This window comes from Zalophus californianus, chromosome 4 (genome assembly GCF_009762305.2).
Source record: "Zalophus californianus isolate mZalCal1 chromosome 4, mZalCal1.pri.v2, whole genome shotgun sequence".
NCBI lineage: Eukaryota > Metazoa > Chordata > Mammalia > Carnivora > Otariidae > Zalophus > Zalophus californianus.
Genome location: NC_045598.1, coordinates 55,062,712 through 55,084,125, shown reverse-complemented (window position 1 = coordinate 55,084,125; position 21,414 = coordinate 55,062,712). Strand labels below are relative to the sequence as shown.

General features: G+C 37.5%; 1 protein-coding gene and 1 long non-coding RNA gene across 2 annotated transcripts in view; both read left to right on the top strand.

Annotated features, from left to right (window-relative positions):
• C4H1orf141 (chromosome 4 C1orf141 homolog) overlaps nucleotides 1-6,644 on the top strand; it is a 45,941-nt gene extending 39,297 nt beyond the window's left edge. Inside the window, 3 exon segments of the mRNA XM_035727048.1 lie at nucleotides 2,787-2,856; nucleotides 4,111-4,300; nucleotides 6,057-6,644. Of these exon segments, the coding sequence (XP_035582941.1) occupies nucleotides 2,787-2,856; nucleotides 4,111-4,300; nucleotides 6,057-6,644 (848 nt within the window).
• Nucleotides 6,645-18,092: 11,448 nt separating this feature from the next.
• LOC113922215 lies at nucleotides 18,093-19,842 on the top strand. The gene is made up of 3 exons (XR_003519936.1): nucleotides 18,093-18,239; nucleotides 19,108-19,219; nucleotides 19,737-19,842. It is a non-coding gene; the product is annotated as an uncharacterized LOC113922215 (long non-coding RNA).
• The last annotated feature ends 1,572 nt before the right edge of the window (nucleotides 19,843-21,414 follow it).

The following is a 21,414-nucleotide window of genomic DNA, read 5'->3' as shown; positions in this document are numbered from 1 at the left end:
TCCTGGGTGGCTCAGTCAGTTAGGTGTCCGACTCTCGGTTTTGGCTCAGATCATGATCTCAGAGTCATAGGATCCAGCCTCGCATGGGGCTCTGAACTCAGCACAGACTCTGCTTGAGGTTCTCTCTCTCTCCCTCTGTGCCTCCCCCCTCTTGCACTCTTGTGTGTCCTCTTTCTCTAAATAAAACTTTAAAAAATAATTTATATCTAAAATAATCTGAAGAAAATAATAATCTAAAACAATCTGAGAAAAGAGTTTGTATAAATGCAATAAATATTAATATTTCATGTAAAATACAAAATAAGGTTAGTTTTAAAGTCAATGACAATCAAATACATAACATACTTTATCAATTTCTGCTCTTCTCTCTGTGCATTCCTAGTGAATTCCTTGGCATTTTCTTCCAGCTCACTAATTCTCGCTTTGGCTATGTAATCTAGAGATATATAATTTTTCAAGATTTCCAGGTTTTTTTATATTGACTTTTTTTGTTCTTATTTCAGCCTGTTTTCATCTCACAATATCTTGGTTTTTTATATGAATTTTTTTCACTTATGTTTTTGAAGTTCCTAAACATACCACATTTTGCCAAGTCTAAGATGTCAACAATGACACTGTCAAACTATGACATGATGTTAATATATACCTTAGAATTTTAAAGTTGTTTTTGGATTCTTCTATTTAATTTTATTACTGAATTTATCTTCTACTTGTTAACTTTGTTGGCTGTTTTTCTTAGCTTTATATTTTTCATATGTTTTAAAATTTTAGAAGTTTCTCTCTTCACTTGCCATTTACTCACTTCACCTTACTCCTTCCTTTCCAGAAGTTTTGAAGTTGCTGCCACTCAGACCTCATGGCCCTCAGGCTGAACCAGATTTTAGAGTTGTGAATGTTCCCTCCCCTGCTAGGGAAATACTGGGGATATGGCAGATCCAGTCATCATGCCTGAAGTGGTTTAACTTAGTTCCTGGTTACCCAGTTGGCCCTGGGAAGGAGTGATTTTTTACAAGCCAGGGAACCTCAACCCAGCCCCTTGTTTCAAGCAGTGGACCTGTTTCTCCCACTTGCCTATCTCATTTCTGTAAATAACATCTACTCAATCACTGAGGCTAAAACCTAGAAATCATTCTTGATTTCTCTATTTCCCATATCCATCCATGAATCAGGATAGTTGGATTAGCCTCCAAAATATGATGTGAAGCCAGCCATTACCCAGCACTCCCTCTGCTACAATCCTTGTCTAATCCATGTCTCATCTAGACCACAGCAATAGCCTTCTAATTGGTCTCTCCATTGCTACTAGCGCCCTCCACATTCCTCCATACCTCCACAGACTGTCCATCTCAGAGCCGTTAGAGTGATGTTCCTAAAGCATAAATCAAACTTCTTTCTTATTCTGCTTAAAACTCTCTAAATGATCTCTGTTATAACCAGAATAATGTCTTAAGTTTTCTGTATGGCCTATGTGCCTCTATATGATTTGGCTCCTGCTTCCTGTCTCCCTCAGCTTTCTCTCTCTCCCCCTCATGTACTATACTCCAGCAATATCGGCCTTTCAGTTCCTTCACCATTCCCAGCTGATTTCACAGTTTGAACTTAACACTTGCTATTTCCTTTGCCTAGTAGTCTGTTTGCCCAAAGCTTCACCTGGTTGCCTTTCTTTCTCAGACTTCAATTCAAATATCCCCTCCTGAGAGAGGCCTCTATAGCCACCATAGGTGAGGTGCCATGTTTATTTGTTTTCATTACTTACAAGTGGTTGAAATTATTTTATGTATTTATTTGTTTGTTTAGTTACTTGTTTATTGACTGTTTCCTTTTGCTGGAATAGAGCTTTTGTGGTAAACTGTTATGCTGAAATATTGATCCTTCAGCATTCAAGACTGCTGGGTTGGCCTTATGTCAGTCTGGCTAAAAAGTGTACTCAAGTGTTTATCCCAGAGTACTGTATAAAGAATATTAATTATAATGTTTGCCACTGGAGCACCTGGGTGGCTCAGTCAGTTAAGCATCTGCCTTCAGCTCAGGTCATGATCTTGGGGTCCTGGGATTGAGCCCAGAGTCAAGTCAGGCTCCCTGCTCAGTGGGGAGTCTGCTTCTCCCTCTTTATCCCTCTTCCTCTGCCCCCCTCCTCTGCATACACTCTCTGTCAAATCAATAAATAAAATCTTTAAGTAAAAATAAAAAATAAAATGTTTGCCATGATGTGGAGAATGTTGGGAAGCACTGCACTAGAATACAAACTACTTCAGGACAAGAGAAAAGTTGAATTTACTGCTAATAGCATATGTGTCTGGGAACACTTCTAAGAAAGTAGGGAAATGCTGGAGTGTCCGCTAAGCATATTTGGAAGAGTTCAACCCTGGACACCTCCTTCATGCCGGATGGCAAGCTCTGTTTGACCTCTGCTAACTAACCTTCCTCTTTACCAACAGTGTTTAACCATCTGAAGCTTCCTGCTGGCTAATAAAGACTTTACATATTGGAAAGATTTGAAAATTTGAGAATGTCTTTCTTCCACAAAAATGTCCAAGACCAGTTTTATGTTTGATTTGTCTTAGCCAAACATTAGGTCCTTGACCTCAGTCTTTTCCAGTTCTGTCTTGTTCACTTAAGTTCTTACTTTAAAAAAAATAAAAGTTCTTACTGAGTAGCTACTACAGATCAAGCACTATACCAGGTGCTTTTCATTGTTATTTTACATTGTAAAATATTTTATACAAGATATTTTCTAAATGCCATTATATATGTGTCACTTTTATGAAAATTGTTTATAATTTCAGCTCAAACTGTAAAAAACCCTGAGGAATCATTACATTTGTCTGGTCACTTAGAAGATTATATCAATGAAAGGTAATTTATTTTAATGTTTTCATATTTTATTGTGTTCAATAAAATTGATGTTTCTAATAGGAAGAGTTCTGCCTTTTATTTTTTAGTAGACCAGAATGGATTTATTCGGGCACTTTATTACCATTTAGGCCTGTACTACAATCCAATGACTGGTCTAAGAGTGCTCTACTAGTAAGCCGCACTTTCATACCTTGAACTCATGTTCTATCTGCTTCAAGTTCATAGGCAAATGGAAAGAAGGACATGGGAAAATGAATGGAGAGAATACAATTGTGTTTTTCTAGTAGAGACAAGTTTAAATACACTACAATATGGATGTAAGAAAAGTAGCTTTGTGGTTTTGTATAAAGTTCTGATCTTTCTTATTAGATCCTCAGATTGAGTAAAATCATGTTAAACCAGTGTGTTTTACACTTTGGAACAATAATATACAGCCTTTCTAAATTTATCTCAGTCCTTCTGTTTCTAAGATGGTATCTGAGTATATGATGAGATGCTCACTGGACTTTTGACATTGAGGAAAAGGTACTTGAGTAAGTATCTTGGTCAATGCCCTTTTACTGCTGGTCTCATTTCTAGGTGTTCTGTGGCTGCTGACATCTGTGGTTCATGAATATATGGTCTATTCTCTCTGACCTTAGATTGGGTCCACTCTCAACTCTCAATAGTGTGGTAGAACCCTTTGAGCCTCCGTCATGACCTTCATCTGTCCTTAGACTATCCATACCTCACTCATGCCAGGCCTTTGATATGGGCTACCTCACCCCTGAAATGGCAAACACCTTGGTAAGCCTAAACTCAGTGTCTATGTCCTATGTGAACCAAAGGAAATCTGGAATGAAAACTATATCCTCTTTTGGCCTTTAACAATACCATATCATTGTTAACAAAGCTAGGGCCACCCTATGTTGTCAGGAAGCTGCCTTGCAAAGCACTTTTTCCCCCAGAATCTCAACAAAGGATATGGCAAATACCTCTCTACCTTTGGTGGTTCTCCTCACCCTACATAATATACCTCGTCCACATTCAAAAGCCAAAGAGGCATATATGTTATTGTATTGCTTCCACCCCTGCTTTTGCCATTTCCCCCACACACAAAGCAGGGAAGGCATGGTCTTATCATGTGGAAAGTGTATGGCTGAGGATTTGGGGGAAAAGTTGGCAGTGACTTTGAGGGATCAGGGAGATAGACCAGAACTGACAAACTGAAATCAACCCTATCATTATTTATGCTGACCTTGTGCTTATTTTCAGAAGAAAATCTCCCCCACAGATGGATGATTTTAGCACTGAAGGAAACAAAACCATCAAAAATGATCAATTAAGTGAATATTGCTCCATAAGAAAGAAAAGCTTGCTTCCCTTGTGCTTTGAGGATGAATTGAAAAAGCCAAATGCCAAGATAATCAACATTAGTCCACCAAAGACAGTAACTTCTCACGTGGTAATAATATCTATTATTGTTCAGTAAATGTGTGTATAATTGCCACTTGTAGGAATCTTATATTCTAGTGACTGGAATCTTTGATAAATCCTTTTTACTTTTCAGTTTCGCATTACAAAGTGACAACACTTAGATTCTTAATGCTCTTTTTAGAACTGCCACCCCAAACATGGGGATTCCTTTGCATCAACTGAAAGTTTTGTGTTTTTCTTTATGAAGAAGGCTTTATCAAATTTTCTTGATTATAAAAGAAATATAAATCAAAAATGGTATTTTCAAAAGGGGACTGCATGATGTTTCACTTTACTAACAGTCTATTTTAGCTATTTGAAACAGAAGATACATGCATTAAAGCCTATTTGGTAGCTCACAGAGTCTCTCAGAAGGCTGGAGAGACAATCTGGCTTGAAAACTATACAGTCAGGAAAAAAAAAAAAAGAAAGCTATACAGTCAGGAGTCACCCAGTTACAACCCCCGACTGCTCCACTGGGACCCATGCTTTTGTTATGGAGTTAATGACTTTGATTCTGGGCAAAAGATACTATATTTAAGATCTTTGCCACTGCTGCCCTTCAAAGCAGATATATCTGCTGCCATTCTCACTAGAGTGGTTTTTCACAATGCCCAATTTCACCCAGTGCTTGCCTTCTCTGAACTGAAAACTATCTCAGGTGTATCTAATTGGCAGAGCTTAGGTCACATGCCCTAACCTCAAGGGAGGCTAATAAAGCTAGTTTCTGTCTCTATTTAAGAGTACGTAGATTTGTAAGGTGGAAAATTCCCAGAGGTGTTGGACAGACCAAAAATATGACAAATCTCCACTACTGTGGCTAAATAGGTAGCATTGACATCCCAGTGGATTGCAAAACTAGATCTGTCATCATCTTTTAGCAATTATAGGCAATAATATACCTTTGTCACTAAGTATACTGATGTACAGTTAGATGATCCTTGGTTTCTTACTTCATTAATTATATTTCTAAAGGAAGGGTAGCAATCATTGACTTAAAGTTTGTAAAGTAAATACTGGTAATATGCATAGTTGACCAGTTTCTTTGAAGTTAATCTTTTTGCCCTGTAATGGAAATATGGGAAAGAGTTTAGTGAGTAGCTCATACATACAAATTTTGCTAGTACTGTGACAAAAATAATCTATTTTTAAAGTCAATCTATTACTTTGGCTATTTTATTCTGCAAATATATATTGAGTGCTTTTTATGTGCTAAGTAAGGGTTGGAGTACAAGAATAAATATAATATTGTAAAGATACTTTTATATTCTTGGAATTATTTATTAGGATATCCAGACTTTGTAATTTTGGCTTATAATTAGTTATGTCTCTTAAGATCTTTGGCTCAATTCATTTTTTTGGTATGCTTCTTATTTCTGAATGTGGGAACCTAAGAAATGCCAGAACAATGTTTCATCCCACCAACTATGCTATTTTCCAATGACAACATCTCACACATCTAAGAAATAGATTTATTTTGTCATATCTCAGTTTATTCAAAAAGGATTCTAGTAGGCCAAAAGTTCAGATTTTACCCCTAATATCTCAGCAGAATATTAAGAGAAGGAAGTGTGTCACATACAAGTACATTTTTTGTGTGTTTGAATACGATTATTGTTCATATTAAAAACGTCTCTGTAGTCATTTTTAGAATATTTTGCCATTTTATTTTCATGTTGAAAAATATGTATAGCCTTCTTGTCTCACTAGACTGATGACTAAGTACTCTTTTCTTTAATCCACAGGAACAAAATGACACAAATCCCATAATTTTCCATGAGACTGGATATGTACAAATGTTACTTTTGACAAAAAATAAGCTTCCTTTCCATCCTATGGAAAAGGAAAACATTTACCCATATAAAAGAGCAGATTTTCTTTTAGAAAGAAATTGTGAAATCCTCAAATCTTTAATTAGTGATCAATTTATTATTCCTTCCAAACCTAAAAGAATTATGCCTACAACATGGAAAAGAGATATACAAGCAATATCTTTTGAAGTGGGCCATAGAATTGTAGAGGGTAAACTAAGGAAGAAAAATAATAAGCAGACACTTGAAAACTTATCCCAGAGTAAACTCTACAATTTCTCACAGACTTTTTCCAGCCTAACAAAAAAATTTGTTGGCTTCTTTGATAAAAGTGTTATTCAGGAAATGAGTGCTAGACATGGCAACTAAGAAAGAATGTTTTCTACAGTAAAACCAAGGAACAAATTCAGTGCCTTACTGGTCAAACATTGCTCAAAGCCTTTGAAAAATATACTCAAAGTTAATAAATTAAATAATGTAACACCAATGGATGATTTGTTAAACTAGTCAAATGAAATTTAGATACCTCAAAAAATATTGTTTATACAGCAATATTTAGGTAACAAAAAGCAAATAACGAAGTTCCAAGATCATAGAAGAAATTCTTACCAAAATAATGTTCAAATGGATGGTATAAGAAAGCAAAACATTGACATTGGAATTACACGTCAACAGTCATCTCTTCAAGAAAAGCCAACGTTTAGTAAATAAAAGGACAAAATTAGGAAATAATTATCAACAAGAGGAACTAGTTCATGAATTTTTATGATCTCAATTAGATTCCTCAATCATCAGCATTTCTACGGTTAAGTCTGATTTGGGACCAAGAATGACACAGACTGTTTCTGGAAATTTGCTGTTGGAAGCCAAATAACATCAATAACCTTGCTTAATATTTGAGTATCAGGTAAGACAAATGTACCATTAACTTGATGCATGTGGAATTAATCATATATCAGCATTTTGGATAATCATTGGAAAATAGTATTACATTAGCAATTCATGCAATTAAAAAGACTGTAAAATTTAAAATAGCTTTTTGTTAGTAACACTGGAACTTCATTGCTATAGAAGGCTTTTTCCAAGTATAACTTTGATTTTTTTCAGAACTGTTAAATAATTTAACAGAATAACTTATCCTTAATAAGCTAAAAAAATTTGATAGCAAGTCCTACAAATTACTGAACATTACGTATATTATTATAGTGCTATTTTACTGTTTATCATTAACCCAAGCAGTATAAAGGCAGAACTCAAATTATAAACAAGTTGGATTTCAGAAGTTCATTTTTAATCCATTTGTTTATTTATTTTTAAAAAGATTTTATTTATTTATTTGACAGAGAGAGACACAGCGAGAGAGGGAATACAAGCAGGGGGAGTGGGAGAGGGAGAAGCAGTCTTCCCGCTGAGCAGGGAGCCCGATGATGGGGCTCAATCCCAGGACCCTGGGATCATGACCTGAGCCAAAGGCAGACACTTAACAACTGAGCCACCCAGGCGCCCCTAATCCATTTGTTTAAAGATTTTTTAAAAATCTGAACTGTTAGTATGTAAGGAGAAGTAGGTTTAGTTAGAAGCATTTCTGTTAGGGGAAGGCTTTGGGGGCCTTTGGCAACTTTCAAAGGTGAGGACATAAATTTGTTCAGGTTCCTGTTTCCACTTCAGACTAGAGGTTTTCTTTACCACATGCCAAGGCTCCTCTTGGGCACCTCTTCCCAAGGAGAGTCAGGTTTTGGCTCTAAAACAGAATGAAAAGGGGAGAACATGGGGGTGGGGGAAGAGTTAGGGACGAGGGGTGCAACTGGAAACTCTAAATGAGGGAAGAGCAAGAGTAAAAGGCTTTAAGATAAGATGATGGGCTCAGGTACGGAGGAGGTAGAGGAGGAGCAAACAAGCTTTCCTGGCTCTATACCTTTCTTCTGGTTACTGAAGGAGATGCAGCAGCAGCTCAAAGTTACAAAGTCATCTTTCTCTTTTCTAGCAAATAGGGATGGATCCTCTCCTTCTCTTGGTTTGCTATGATCCAGTCTCTTCACCCCCACTCCCACCCCATCCCCCTTTCCCTCTTCCCCTGCTCACTGCAAAGCAAAACAGTTTCCCTAACTACCCTGCTGGCTCAGAAGATAAAACGCAAACTTTTTAATCACCAACAATAAAAAGAACAAGAAATAGAAAACGTACCTAATAATATCATAAGCAATGATGGTAGTTTTTCCCCGATACTCAGTGTAAGATAATGACATGTGGACCTTGGATATGGACATACATGAGTAGACATGGGGAAAGAATGTAAACTGAGCCTCAACCCCAACAATACCTTATTACAGTATTATTATTTTCAGTGTTAAAAAAATAATGTGGAGTCCCCGAGTACTTAAGTGTAGTAAACATTCATTAAAAATTCCCTTCCTATTTCCACCCTTTCCTCTGCTCTTAACATAACATCTTAAAAGATGCCCTCCCAAAGTCTCTTACTCCAGTCTTTTCTAAATTAAATGCTGGACCTAACTACAGGATTCGAACTTTAGCCCAAACTAGATGCAAATTAGAACTAAGGATTTTTGTATTCGTTGTTTTTGGAAGTTTCTGGTGGAACTTATGAGCTTTATCTTTTAGGAAGGCACTAAATCAACTTAAAAATTCCATTTGGCTGAGAATTCTCCTTTAAAACAGCTGGACAGTTGGGAGCAGTGGGTTCTGGGAAGGTAATGACCTACGCTCAGCACCTTTCTCCTCTACTCTCAGCTTCCATCTGTCATCTTCTAAGCTAAACAGCTGCTGAGATCATCAGGCAGTAGGGTGCAAGCATAGACACGGTTTCTCTTCTGGTGCTGGGATCTGAGTATGGCCCTGGAGACCAGACGCCGAGTCACAAGGCAGTGATGGAGGTTGTGCTGTGTCCCAAGACCAGCTGGCTGTTGGGAGCTGTGGATTACCTGAGGGGAAGATTATCTTTGTTCATATGTGTTTCTGGTCTCATTGGCCCCAAGAGGCCAGGAAGGAACCACTAAGCCTGTGAGAAAACTGGGAAGTCAGAGCCCCGTGATTTTTCCCTCGGAAGCCTCACCAGGAGACTGTGGTCTGCTTGCTTCTATAGCACCACTCCACAGTGGGCAAGACTTTACCTTCACGGTACTGTAGTCACTAGATACTGCAAACACCTGCGCCTCCCTGAGCCAACTAAGAAAATAGCAACCCATCTAAAGGGGTCCTGCAGCTGCCAATGGCCAGCCAGGCAGCACTGTGAGAGAGAAAAGGACAAAATTACAAAAATTGCCAGAGATCTCATTCAGGGATGGGGAGGAAGAAGTAAACACAGTAATTCTATAGGATTAGCAGTGAGAAAAATAATTAGAAAAAATAAAGTTGTTTCCTGTTTGCTAAAACCCTGCCAAATCCAACTCTTTCAGCAACCAGCTATAAAATATACAACGCACAGAGCTGCTAGAGGGGACAAGGAGTGATTTGATAAAAAAAATAATAAGACACTTAAGGAGATTCAAGCACAGCACACTATATACCACACTTGCACACTCACTATACTATTTTCTTTAAGATACTGGTGGGATTTGTTATTACCTTCGAGCATAATCTTGATAGAAGAATTAATGATTAATTGAATAGAACATATCATAAGACTCCCAAAGAAAAGGGGAAATTTGATTAATATGAAAAAACAAGGAAAATGAAAAAACAAATATAAAATAAATCATAAAAATATTGAAATCAAGTATCATTATGTTTATATAGATTGAATTTTCCCATTAAAAGATAAGACTTTCAGACTGAATTTAAAAAATAGCACTTAACTATATACGGTTTATAAGAAATATAGTTAAAGCAATAAAGAAGTCTTGAAAATAAAGGAGTGGGGAAAGAGATATCAGACCAATGAAATAAAAATAAGTGGGAGTGGCATTATTAATATCAGATAAACTAAAATTTAGGGTTAAAAATAATAAATAAGACCTTATACCTTATGTAATAATAAAAGCACAATATATGAAAACAGCATCTTTGGTGCACTATGTACATGCCAAAGAAGAAAGTGGCTAATATATAAAGTAAAAATTACTGGAAACCCCAGGAGAATGTAATAAAAATAAAACTATAGTGGAAGGCCTCAGTTCATCTCTCCCAGAGTTAAACAGATAAAACAAAACCAAACAAAAAGTATGGATGCAGAGTAATTATATAATGCAATTAATAAAGTTGATGTAATGGATATAGACCTCTGTTTCTCTGAAACAGAGGAAAATAGATTTGGGGGTTTGTTCATAGAAAATTGATTATATTGTGGGCTACACAGAAACACCCAATATTCTTTTTTAAAAATAAATGTAGAGACTTGTAAAAAAATAATTCAATAAAGTTAAGAATAAACAGAAAGTGAAATCCAAATTTATTTACTATTTGAAAATAAAGAAGGGATGAAGAAGAAATCAAAACTCAAATTGTAAGGTAGAGAATGAAAAAGAAACCATTTCATTCCAAAACATTTTGCACAACAGCAAAAGCTAGTTCAAAAAAAAATGTCAAGTTTTCATTTTTCTCCCCTCCTTTTCCTCCTCCTTCTCATCCTCCTTCTCCTTCTCTTTTTTCCTGAAAAAGATATAGTGAAAAGGATCCCAAGGTTCTCATCTCAGGAAAATATAAAAAGTATAAAATAAACCACAAGAAATTATGAATAAGAAATTAATACAGAAAAACACTAAAAATACTTAAGTAGAAATAAAATTGTATAAAAGGATAAATAAAGGCAATAGTTATTTCGTGTATTTGTTTTTAAAATACACTAAAATGCATAAGTCCTCCTCAAGCCTGATTTAAAGGAAAGGAGCAAAAAAGGAATATAAGATTATGAATGAGAAAAGAAACAACCATAGATATAGAAGAAAGGAAAAGAATCAGAAGAAATATTACATGAAAACTTATTCCAATAAATTTGAAAAATCTAGAAAAAATGGGTGATCTCCAATCAAAAAGGACATAATCAGAATTGACCACTAGGAATGGATATTTGGAATAGGCTAATTTCCTAGATGACAGGAACTAAGACTAGATGAATTCACAAGTCATTTTTCTTACTTTATTATTGAAGCCAGTGTGGTAGGCAGAATTCCAAAAATATCTCCCCAAGATTCACGCCCCTTGTTATTCAGTCAAACACTAATTTAGATACTGCTGTGAAAGGACTTTATAGACAGATTTAAGGTTGCTAACCATCTGACCTTAAAATATGGAGAATATTCTGAATTACTGGTGGACTCAATGTAATCATATGACCCCTTAAAGCAGAAGAATGCAGAAGTCAGAGAGACATGGCAGAAGAGAAGATAAGAAAGATGGGTTAGAAGTGGAGGTTGGAGAGGTAGCTGGGTGGCTCAGTCAGTTGAGCATCTGACTCTTGCTTTCTGCTCAGGTCATGATCTCATGGGTTGTGAAATCGAACCCTGCCTAGGGTCTCCACACTCAGCCAGGAGTCTGCTTGAAGATTCTCTCCCTCTGTCCCTCCCCCCACTCTCTCTCTCTCTCTCTCTCGAATAAATATTGAAAAAAAAGTGGAGGTTGGAGACTTCAAATCATAAGGGCAAAAATTTCAACTACTACTGTTTACAGTATTTCAAATTTGTTCACAATTACTTCCTCCTTGCCTTTGACACGCTTCTGCATAGCTGGAGTGTATTTCCTTGCTCCACTGACTTGGGCTTGGTCATGATACTTACTTTAACCAATAAAATATGAGCACACATGACTCAAGTGATTTAGCTTTGCTCCCATCTTCCACCATCAGAAGAGCGTGTCTCAGGTAGTAGTCACGCTTTGAGCCTGGGTGCTAGTATGAGAAGACGTTTGGAGCCCTGGTCAGCTAAGCAAAGCTCAGAAGAGCCTCAGCGAACCCATGGCCTTCAGGTAACATGATCAAAAAATAATATTTTGATGTTGTAAATCACTAAAATAATGGAGTTATTTCCACAACAAGAACAGACTAACACAATGTAGGAATGATGACTCCATCTTTGGCCCTCCATCTTGTTCTCCCCTCGGGTGCACAGAGGGCACCAGTTTATTTTATTTTTTTAAAGATTTTTTTTAATTTATTTATTCATTTGAGAGAGAGAGCGTGAGCATGGTGGGGGGAGGGGCAGAGGGAGAGGGAGAAGCAGACTCCCTGCTGAGCAGGGAGCCAGAAGCAAGGCTCTATCCCAGAACCGTGAGATCATGACTTGAGCTGAAGACAGACCCTTAGCCGACTGAGCCACCCATGTACCCCCAGATGGCACCACTTTAGATAACTACCCTGTGTCCTCACCACCATGTCCTTCACTCCATAAAAGCTGGGGGTGAAGGTACAGAGAATGAGCAGAGACTATGGAGCAGATAATAGCTGTGTAGTAACACCTGGATCGTCTGTCCACCAGCCTGATTGTCCCTGTCAGTAAATTACCCTGAATAAAACTCTGTATAAATAATATGGAGTGGCTTGCTTTGTTTTTTGGTATTAAAGTAACTTCTTAGTCTGAAGGATTCAGTACTGACCCTCTTCCACCTTCTAACATACTGTCATTTTGACCTTAATTTTTGAATTTTCATGAGGAATTTTATAGTAGGAGGGGGTTTATATTTAAAATCCAGTATCTCTATGTTGTTAGCATTTTATTATTGGAGTATGTTAATCTCATAACAGAGCCTCTGATGAATCATACTGGGCAATGGCCTGGCCATAATGTGAGAATGGAAATAAAATAGTAAATGAAATTTTTATTTTGATGCATCATGGTCCTGGAGCTAATTTAGTTAATGTAAGGATTAATGTATAGTTTAGAGTCTTCTGGATGCAAAATTCACATTATTGACCAACATTCCTAGGAGAATTCAAAAAGGTGCAATCTCACAAAAGGTAAGGAATAGAGCTTCCCTGATAGCTACAAATCTCCTCTCCACATCCCTGATTGACCCTAACCTTAATGACTAAGTTCAATAGGTCAAGTTAGGGAAAAATACTTATTTCCCTGCTCCTTATGTTTCCCTGTGGAGAGTGGGACTTCCTCATGGCAATATCCATGGTCTTCTGCTCCATTCATTATTCACTTTTCCCCATTGAGGAGGAGTGAGATGCCTCATTAAGGGTGGTAGTGATTAGCCCAAGTTTCTTGACTGGTAGGACTAATCTATTAAAAGACTCTAAGCACTAAGGAATTGATTATTTTCTTCCCTTCTTGCCCCAATTCAAAGGAAGCAGCAATAAATGCAGTGCACCTGCTGTGCAGACTCAAATGTTCCACTGGGTGGGCAATCTCACAGTTGAAGACAGGGGGGCAGAAAATAGTCCTAAACCAGTTCACTTAGCATTCAAACCCAAGCCGTGTTCTCCAAACAGCTCAAACTAGGTTATGACTATGTTATCACTGCCATCAACCTACCTGCTGCATTTATCTCTCTGTTGCTTTCAAACTCCAGTGAGGAAGATGGACATTATCTGTTAGCCCTCCTCAAATTCCCACATACATTTTCCAATGTACTTTCCCAAAAGATCTGTTTTCAAAGACATTGATTCCATCACATAACTTTGAGTGTGGATGTAGATGGGGGGCAAGGAGAGAACTGCCGGGGGGATTTAAACTGTTTGCACGTCTTCAATCTTCCCTTGCTCCCTGAGCCACACTTTCCTGGAACTCAGAGTCTAATACCCTGGTCCTCATCTATTTCCATGCTGACCCCAGCTCCTAAGACACCAGCCTGGGCTGAACCGAGGCTCCTACTTGTTCCAGCATGGTGACTAGAAATTTAACATGGGTTAGCTGCCCCCAAGGAATGCCTTTCTGGAGAATATGCATTGTGCTTTAAATCTGAGATGACATTTCACCATCTTGGCCATACTGTAAGCTGCACATCTGGAAACTTTTCTTCCTGCTACATGGAGTAAGAGACAGTATACCCAATTTAAATTTATACCTGTAAAAAAAATAAATCTATACCTGAGTACTATAAGATGTGCATACTCTTACCAGGAGTCCACAACCAGGTACTCACATTTCAAAAGAAGAGACCTAAAATTCTGCTAATTTTGACACAGATGATCCAGCAAAATCTCTCTTTTAACTCCACTACTTTCTGTTACTAACCAAGATGTTCCTTCCTAGTATCACCAACAAATCTCCCTTGACTACATATTTGTTAGCAAGGCGATAAAGTCCCATTTTACTTCTTCTTTTCTTTCCCTATTCCCATCACTCCTACAAACACCACACACACACACACACACACACACACACACACACACACTACAGTTTTTTGTGCGTGTGAGACTGTGCAGTCTCCATATTTAGAAAATCATAGTCCCATAATTATGCCTTCCTCCAGAGCAGACAACTCCTTCATGGCTTTGGTGTACACTGACCCTCCAGCTTGGCTTGAACACCTCTAGCAGGCAGAGAAGCCATTCTTCTCAAAACAGTCCATGCCATTTTCAGGACTTGCTAATTGTGTATCACCCAGGGACCTGACAGGAATCAGATGGTCAAAATTATCCACAACCAAAGTGGATAATTTGAGAACTTAATAAGGGCCTACTTACCAAGGCATCAGCTCTGTAAGGAAACTACAAGGATGGCATAGGGCCTCAGAGCTAGTAACCACCCTAGGTCTACAGGCTGAAGGGAAGGAGGGATTAGAGGAATGCAGACAGGGAGAGGAACATGTGATGCAAGCCTATGGTTACATCCCAGGGAGGAAGCCAGGGTAAAAATGAGTACCCTGGGACCTCACTTTCCTTTTGCCCTCTGGTGCCTTTAGCACCTCCCATTGTCTAAAATCAATCAAAAGTCTGGAGTTAAGGGGGGGATCAGAGTGAGGCAAGTGGGGTGTCTAGTGCACAACATACAAAGAGACACTTCCTGTCAGAGCCATGCAACTGCAGCATCAGCCCATCAAAATATGGGCTCTCTGTTCCATATATGAATTATACATGTTTAGTGGCAATAACTGGTAATTGATGCCACTAAAGACAGTTCCATTCATTCTTTTGCCTTTTTTTATTTTTTTCCTCCAGGCATTCTTACTGTCTTGCTCTTTTCCTCTTTTCTTTCACTGATTTGCTTAGGACCTCAGAGGTAGAAAAGACCTTGAAAATCTTCTGGACCAGAGCTGTCCAGTACAATGATGGAGACCAGTGAGGGACCAGAGTGAGGCAAGCGGGGTGTCTAGTGCACAACGTACAAGGAGACACTTCCTGTCAGAGCCATGCAACTGCAGCCATCAGCCCTGGGAGGGAGTGCCTCCTTAAATGCCCTGCCTTAGGTGCCTCTCTTGCTTCATCTAGTCCCAGCCTTGGGTGAGGAGAGTCCATTGATATAATTCATAAAAATCAACCTCCCAGGGCACAGAGCTGGGTTGTGAGTAAACATGAGAATCAGTTGGAAGATACTGAGCACACAGTCTTGGTTAGTTCTTCCTTTTGGTAAGATAAAAATCTGTGGCTTCCACTGAACCCATTTGATCCAGGAGCATTACTTGACTAAGTTAGATTTCTTTTAAGTATACATGGCTCTCACAGAAATATAAAATGAACATATGTCAAGGATTTTATTCAACCCATCCATTAATGAGTAAAGAGTGAGATGTTAAAACCAATACTAAGGAAAATATGAAGACAGATTTATATAGTCAAGTTAGCCAAATGAATGTTAAAGTGAATATGCTAATAAATGCAAAACTGGTTAATATCTTACAGGGCAATAAATTTAAAGCTTTACGTTTATCTATTCTACCAGAGGGAAATCAATTATATCTCAACAGATAAAATTTATCTGTGCTATAGACAAGAGTCATTTGCATCACAAGTGGTTTTCTAGAAGATAATTTTTCTATTAGAAAACCAATCAAAGGTGCATACCCTTATAAGAATTAATTAATACATTAAGAATCCATCTGACAATTCCCAGCATTCCACCAAAAGAATATCCAATAATCACTTTTCTTTTTTTCTAATATTGGATACTTTAAAAAAACATTTCTCCTTCAGCCTGGAAGCCATTGAGATATTTAAAGACATCTCATTTTCCTCCAGGAGTCAGGTGCCCAGGATTAGACACAGGTGTGGTATGAGCAGGAAGCTGTTTTATTTCGGTCCCCAAAGAGAGAATCAAAACCAATCATTATTAAAGCTGAGGGGATATTATTAAATGTAAATCCTATTTACCACCTCTTTCACTCTAAAGACAACTTTCATTTCATATGTTCTCTGCCCAGAAAAGAGGTAGGGCACTGCATTTATAGCTATAGCAGTGGGAGGAAAACAAGAAAGAGACAAAGAACTAGTCAGACAAGTAGCCACAGTATAGATTCCCAGGTGGCATTTAGTTTGTCAACATACTTAGTTAATTTTAGTCAACAGTTAATTTGATCCAAACAGTACACTTTTTTTTGTGAACCAGAATCAAAATATGGGCTCTCTGTTCCATATATGAATTATACATGTTTAGTCGCAGTAACTGGTAATTGATGCCTCTAAAGACAGATCCATTCATTCTTTTGCCTTTTTTTTTTTTTTTTTTCTCTCGGCATTCTTACTATCTTGCTCTTTTCCTCTTTTCTTTCACTGATTTGCTTAGGACCTCAGAGGTAAAAAGGACCTTGAAAATCTTCTGGACCAGAGCTGTCCAGTACAATGTTCTGCAATGGTGGAGATGTTCTATATTTGTGCTGTTCAATATAGTAACTGCTAGCCACACGTGGCCATTATACACTTAAAATGTTTCTAGGGCAGGGTTTCTCAGACTCAGCACTATTGACATTTTGGGAAGGATAATTCTTTATTGCTGACAACATTGCTGAGAAAATTCATCCACCGTACTGAGTAGGTCCACACACAGTCATCCTATTTAATGTCAGCCTCATTCTCTCAGCTCTCAGCAATCTTTTTAACTCCTGTTGACTTCCTTTCACACATTCATGGTGGCTGTTCCAAACTCTCCCACTCTGCTCAAACTCATGACTTCACCCTGCCCACCAGTTCCAAGAATAGGAGGAAAGCAAAATCAGCTGCAGCTGTAATATGAGATTTCTTCCTCATGTAATCCTGGAGTTTACTTAAATCTTCCAATTCCCATGTGGGTGACAGTACTGAATATCTGAATTTTTCTGTGCTACAAGAAATTCAAAGTACGATTACCTGATTCCTTGGAGTCAAGAGAGACAGCTCAGTGTAGTGAAAAGAGCATTGGATGGAGATATAAGAGGCAAGGGTTCTACAACCAGTTCTGTTAATAATTCATCATTATTTGGGTAAGATCTTCAATCTGTCAAGCCTCAGATTCCCCCCTTGAATACCAGGGAAAACTTTCAATGATTTTTTCCGCCAAGATTTTGGATCATCTTAACAGATCTAGACCTTTCAAGATTCTACTTCCTTTTTTACGTTCATGTTCTAATAAAAAAATGTTTATTGAATACTTACTATGTGCCATCACTGTACTAGTTGCTGGAAATCTTACAGTGACCAGAATAGACCTGACTTATGCCCTTTATGTGGTTTGATGGGAAGCTGACTACCTGTCCAATGCTCCACCCTGGAAAAGCTCAACTCCAGGGAAATCAATCTAAGCAATAAGGTTGTAGTACTCTTTTCTTAGACTAACCCACAGGATACCCAGAGGTGAGACTATGCCTCCTCCCAGATCACGATTTCTCCCATGCAGCTATGTGGATTGCTTAGTAGAACTGGGATTACATGCAAAAGATTTTACAGTGAGCACAGTGTAGGCAATGGCCAATGAAACTCATGGCTGAAGCAGGATGTCACTCCTAGACTTATTCCTTTGGTTGCTGGTTTGTGGGGAGGTCTGGGGGATCCCAGAGGAGAGACTGGGGTGACCATGGTCAAGTCTCAGAGAAACTGGGGAAGTTACTGTTTACCAACATTTATAGAAATATAACTATATTCTAACTACAGAGTGGTCAGTGGCTATTGAATATTAACCCTAAGAAGAATTGAGGAGGCAATGTGGACACACAGCTATGTGACTTATCAACAACGTTGGCTTTTCCAGAGTCAATAGAAGAAGCCTGCAGTACCCCAACATTTTCTAGAGATGTCTGCTTCGATGGACATATGTATGTAAACCCTCCATGGAACTTCAGTTTCTTCTTTTGACTCTACCCAAGTTTCTATCCAGAACCTTTCTCTCCTGGGCCATCTTATAGTTCTCCCTACTTCTGAGTCCAGATTACCTCCTTATATTGACATATCATCTTAATATGTGGAGTTTAGGATCCTAGATTACCTCATTTGGCCTAATTGCATTTTCCTTCCTTGGAAATAACTTTAATGAGTTATTTTCTGCCAAGTATGAGGAAACTACATTATACTTCTGTAATGAAATTATGCAAAGAACTACTCCTCTTCTCCTCTTTTCCTTCTTTCTTTCCTTCCTTCTCTCCTTCCTTCCTTCCTTCTTTCCTCTCTTTTAACATATACTTATTGAGTGCTTACAATACGCCTTTGTGTAAGGCACTATTCTAGGTATCAAGAATACAGCTGTGAACAAAAACAAAGTCCTCCACTCATACAGACAGGGACTATGAAGTTGATGAAACTTAAGCTTCATGCTCCTCACTTGTATGAACTTTTTCTAAGGCCCCAAGGGGCTGTAGAAATATGTTATTCTGCTTTATATATTTTATCAATTTTATAAAATTTGCAGAAGATATTTTAGCTATAACTGGTTAAGAATGTTGTCTCTTTCCATCTCAGTTTTCCACCATCATATTTCCCTTCATATCAGATGACATTTGAATGGCAGAAAATATTTTGAGAATCCTTGTACAGAGAAACTGAGTTAGGAATATATGTCCTGGGTTTTAGTAGGATGTATATAGATGGTATGCAGTCACTTCTGGATAGAGTTACTTAGCCGTTTTAACATAGGAATGGCTTCTTAGAATACTTCTATTACCTACTGTGATATTTTATCTACCATAGGACACAAAGTTACAGGTCCAGAGGACATACCATGAAATAAAATGTGTCCTACAATGGCCAGCACCAAACGTCCGTGACTAGATGAGGAGAAACAAGATCTGAAACATACAAGGTCAGAAGCTATCTAAGAAACCTTTCTCCAATCATCAGACAAATAAAATTACTGTCAAACCATGCTAGAAGAAAGACTGAATTATTTTTCTATTATCTCAATAATTACAAAATTATTGTTACATACAGGAGCAGTCAAATAAATATGCAGCCAAAAATATAGAAAAAAAGCACAGAAATGTGACAGGCAATTAATTAATAAAAACAGGAATTTTCTATTTGTCAGCTTTAAAAAGATTTCTTTTTTTTAAAAGATTTTATTTATTTATTTGAGAGAGAGAATGAGATAGAGAACATGAGAGGGGGGAGGGTCAGAGGGAGAAGCAGACTCCCCGCTGAGCAGGAAGCCCGAAGTGGGATCGATCCCGGGACTCCAGGATCATGACCTGAGCCGAAGGCAGTCACTTAACCAGCTGAGCCACCCAGGAGCCCTAAAAAGATTTCTTTTATTATATTAAATAGATATTCATTTTGTACCCCATTTACATTCTTAATTTTGCATTTTTTTTCTTCAAAAGGGCTCACAAAAGCTTCAGGTTTTATAAAACTTGGATCCATGCCTGCTCATGGGGCTAATATTTTACTGGGAAGAGAAAGACAAAAACTAATATAACATAGTCAAAGGAGTGGTAAAACTATGAAGAAAGGTAAGGTATTTGCAATGGAGATGAAAGACATGTACGCTGAAAAATACAAAACATCACTGAAAGAAATTAAAGAAGACACAATTTAATGGGAAGACATCCCATGTGCATGGATTGGAAGAGTTCATATTGTTAAAATGTCCATAACACCCAAAGCAATCTACAGATTCAATGCAATCTTTATCAAAATTCCATGGCTTTTTTTTTAATAAATAGGAAAAACAATCCAAAAATTCATATGGAACCACAAAGAAGCCTGAATAGCCAAAGTAATCTTGAGAAAGAAGAACAAAACTGGAGGCTTTACACTTCTGACTTCAAAACATATTTCAAAGCTACAGTAACCAAAATAGTATGATACTGGCATAAAAACATATAGACCACTGCAACAAAATAGAGAGAGCCCAGAAATAAAATCATGTATATGGTCCAATGATCTTCAGCAGGGGTGCCAAGACTACACAATGGGAAAAGAGTCTCTTCAACAAATGGTGCTAGGAGAAATGAATATCCATTTGCAAAAGAGTGAAATTTGACTTTTCTATTTCACCATATGAAAAAATCAACTCAAAATGGATTAAAGCCTAGAAGTCCAGATTCTCAGAAGAAAACATAAGAATAAACTTCATAACATTGGTCTTGGTAATGATTTATTGCATATGACACCAAAAGCAGAGGCAACAAAAACAAAAATAGACAAGTGGGACTATATCAAACTAAAAAGCTTCTGCACAGCAAAGGAAACAGAGTGAAAAGGCAACCTATGGGATGGGAGAAAATATTTGCAAACATGTATGTGGTATGAGGTTAATATCCAAAATATATAAGGAACTCCTACCACTCAATAATAGCAAAACAGAGCAAAGCAAATAATCTGATTTAAAAATGGGCAAAGAATTTAGTAGACATTTCTCCAAAGAAGACATACAAATGGCTGACAAGCACATGAAAAGATGCTCTCAATATCAGGGAAATGCAGGTCAGACTTACAACAAGAAATCATCACCTCACCTGTTGGGAAGATCATTATATAAAACAAAACAAAAAGAAAATAACAAGTATTGGTGAGGACGAGGAGAAATTAGAATTCTATCCACTGTTGAAGCAAATGCAAAATGATGCAGCCACTATAGAAAATAGTGTGGCGTTTCCTCAAAAAATTAAAAATAGAACTACCATATGATCCAGCAATTGTACTTCAGGATATTTATTAAATATTTAAAAAACTTGAAATTTTTTTTTACTTCTTTAGATATGAAATTTGATTGATTTGATTTTTTTTATTTTTTTAAGTTTCTGTTTAAATTCCAGTTAGTTAACATACAGTGTTATGTTAGTTTCAGGTGTACAGTATAGTGATTCAACACTTCCATACAACATCCACTGCTCATCACAAGTGCTCTCCTTAATCCCCATCATCTCTTTCACCCATCCACCCTCTGGTAACCATCAGTTTGCTCTCTATAGTTAAGAGTCTCTTTCTTGGTTTGTGTTCTCTGGTTTTCCCTATGACCACATGTTTTGTTTCTTAGATTCCATATGTGAGTGAAAT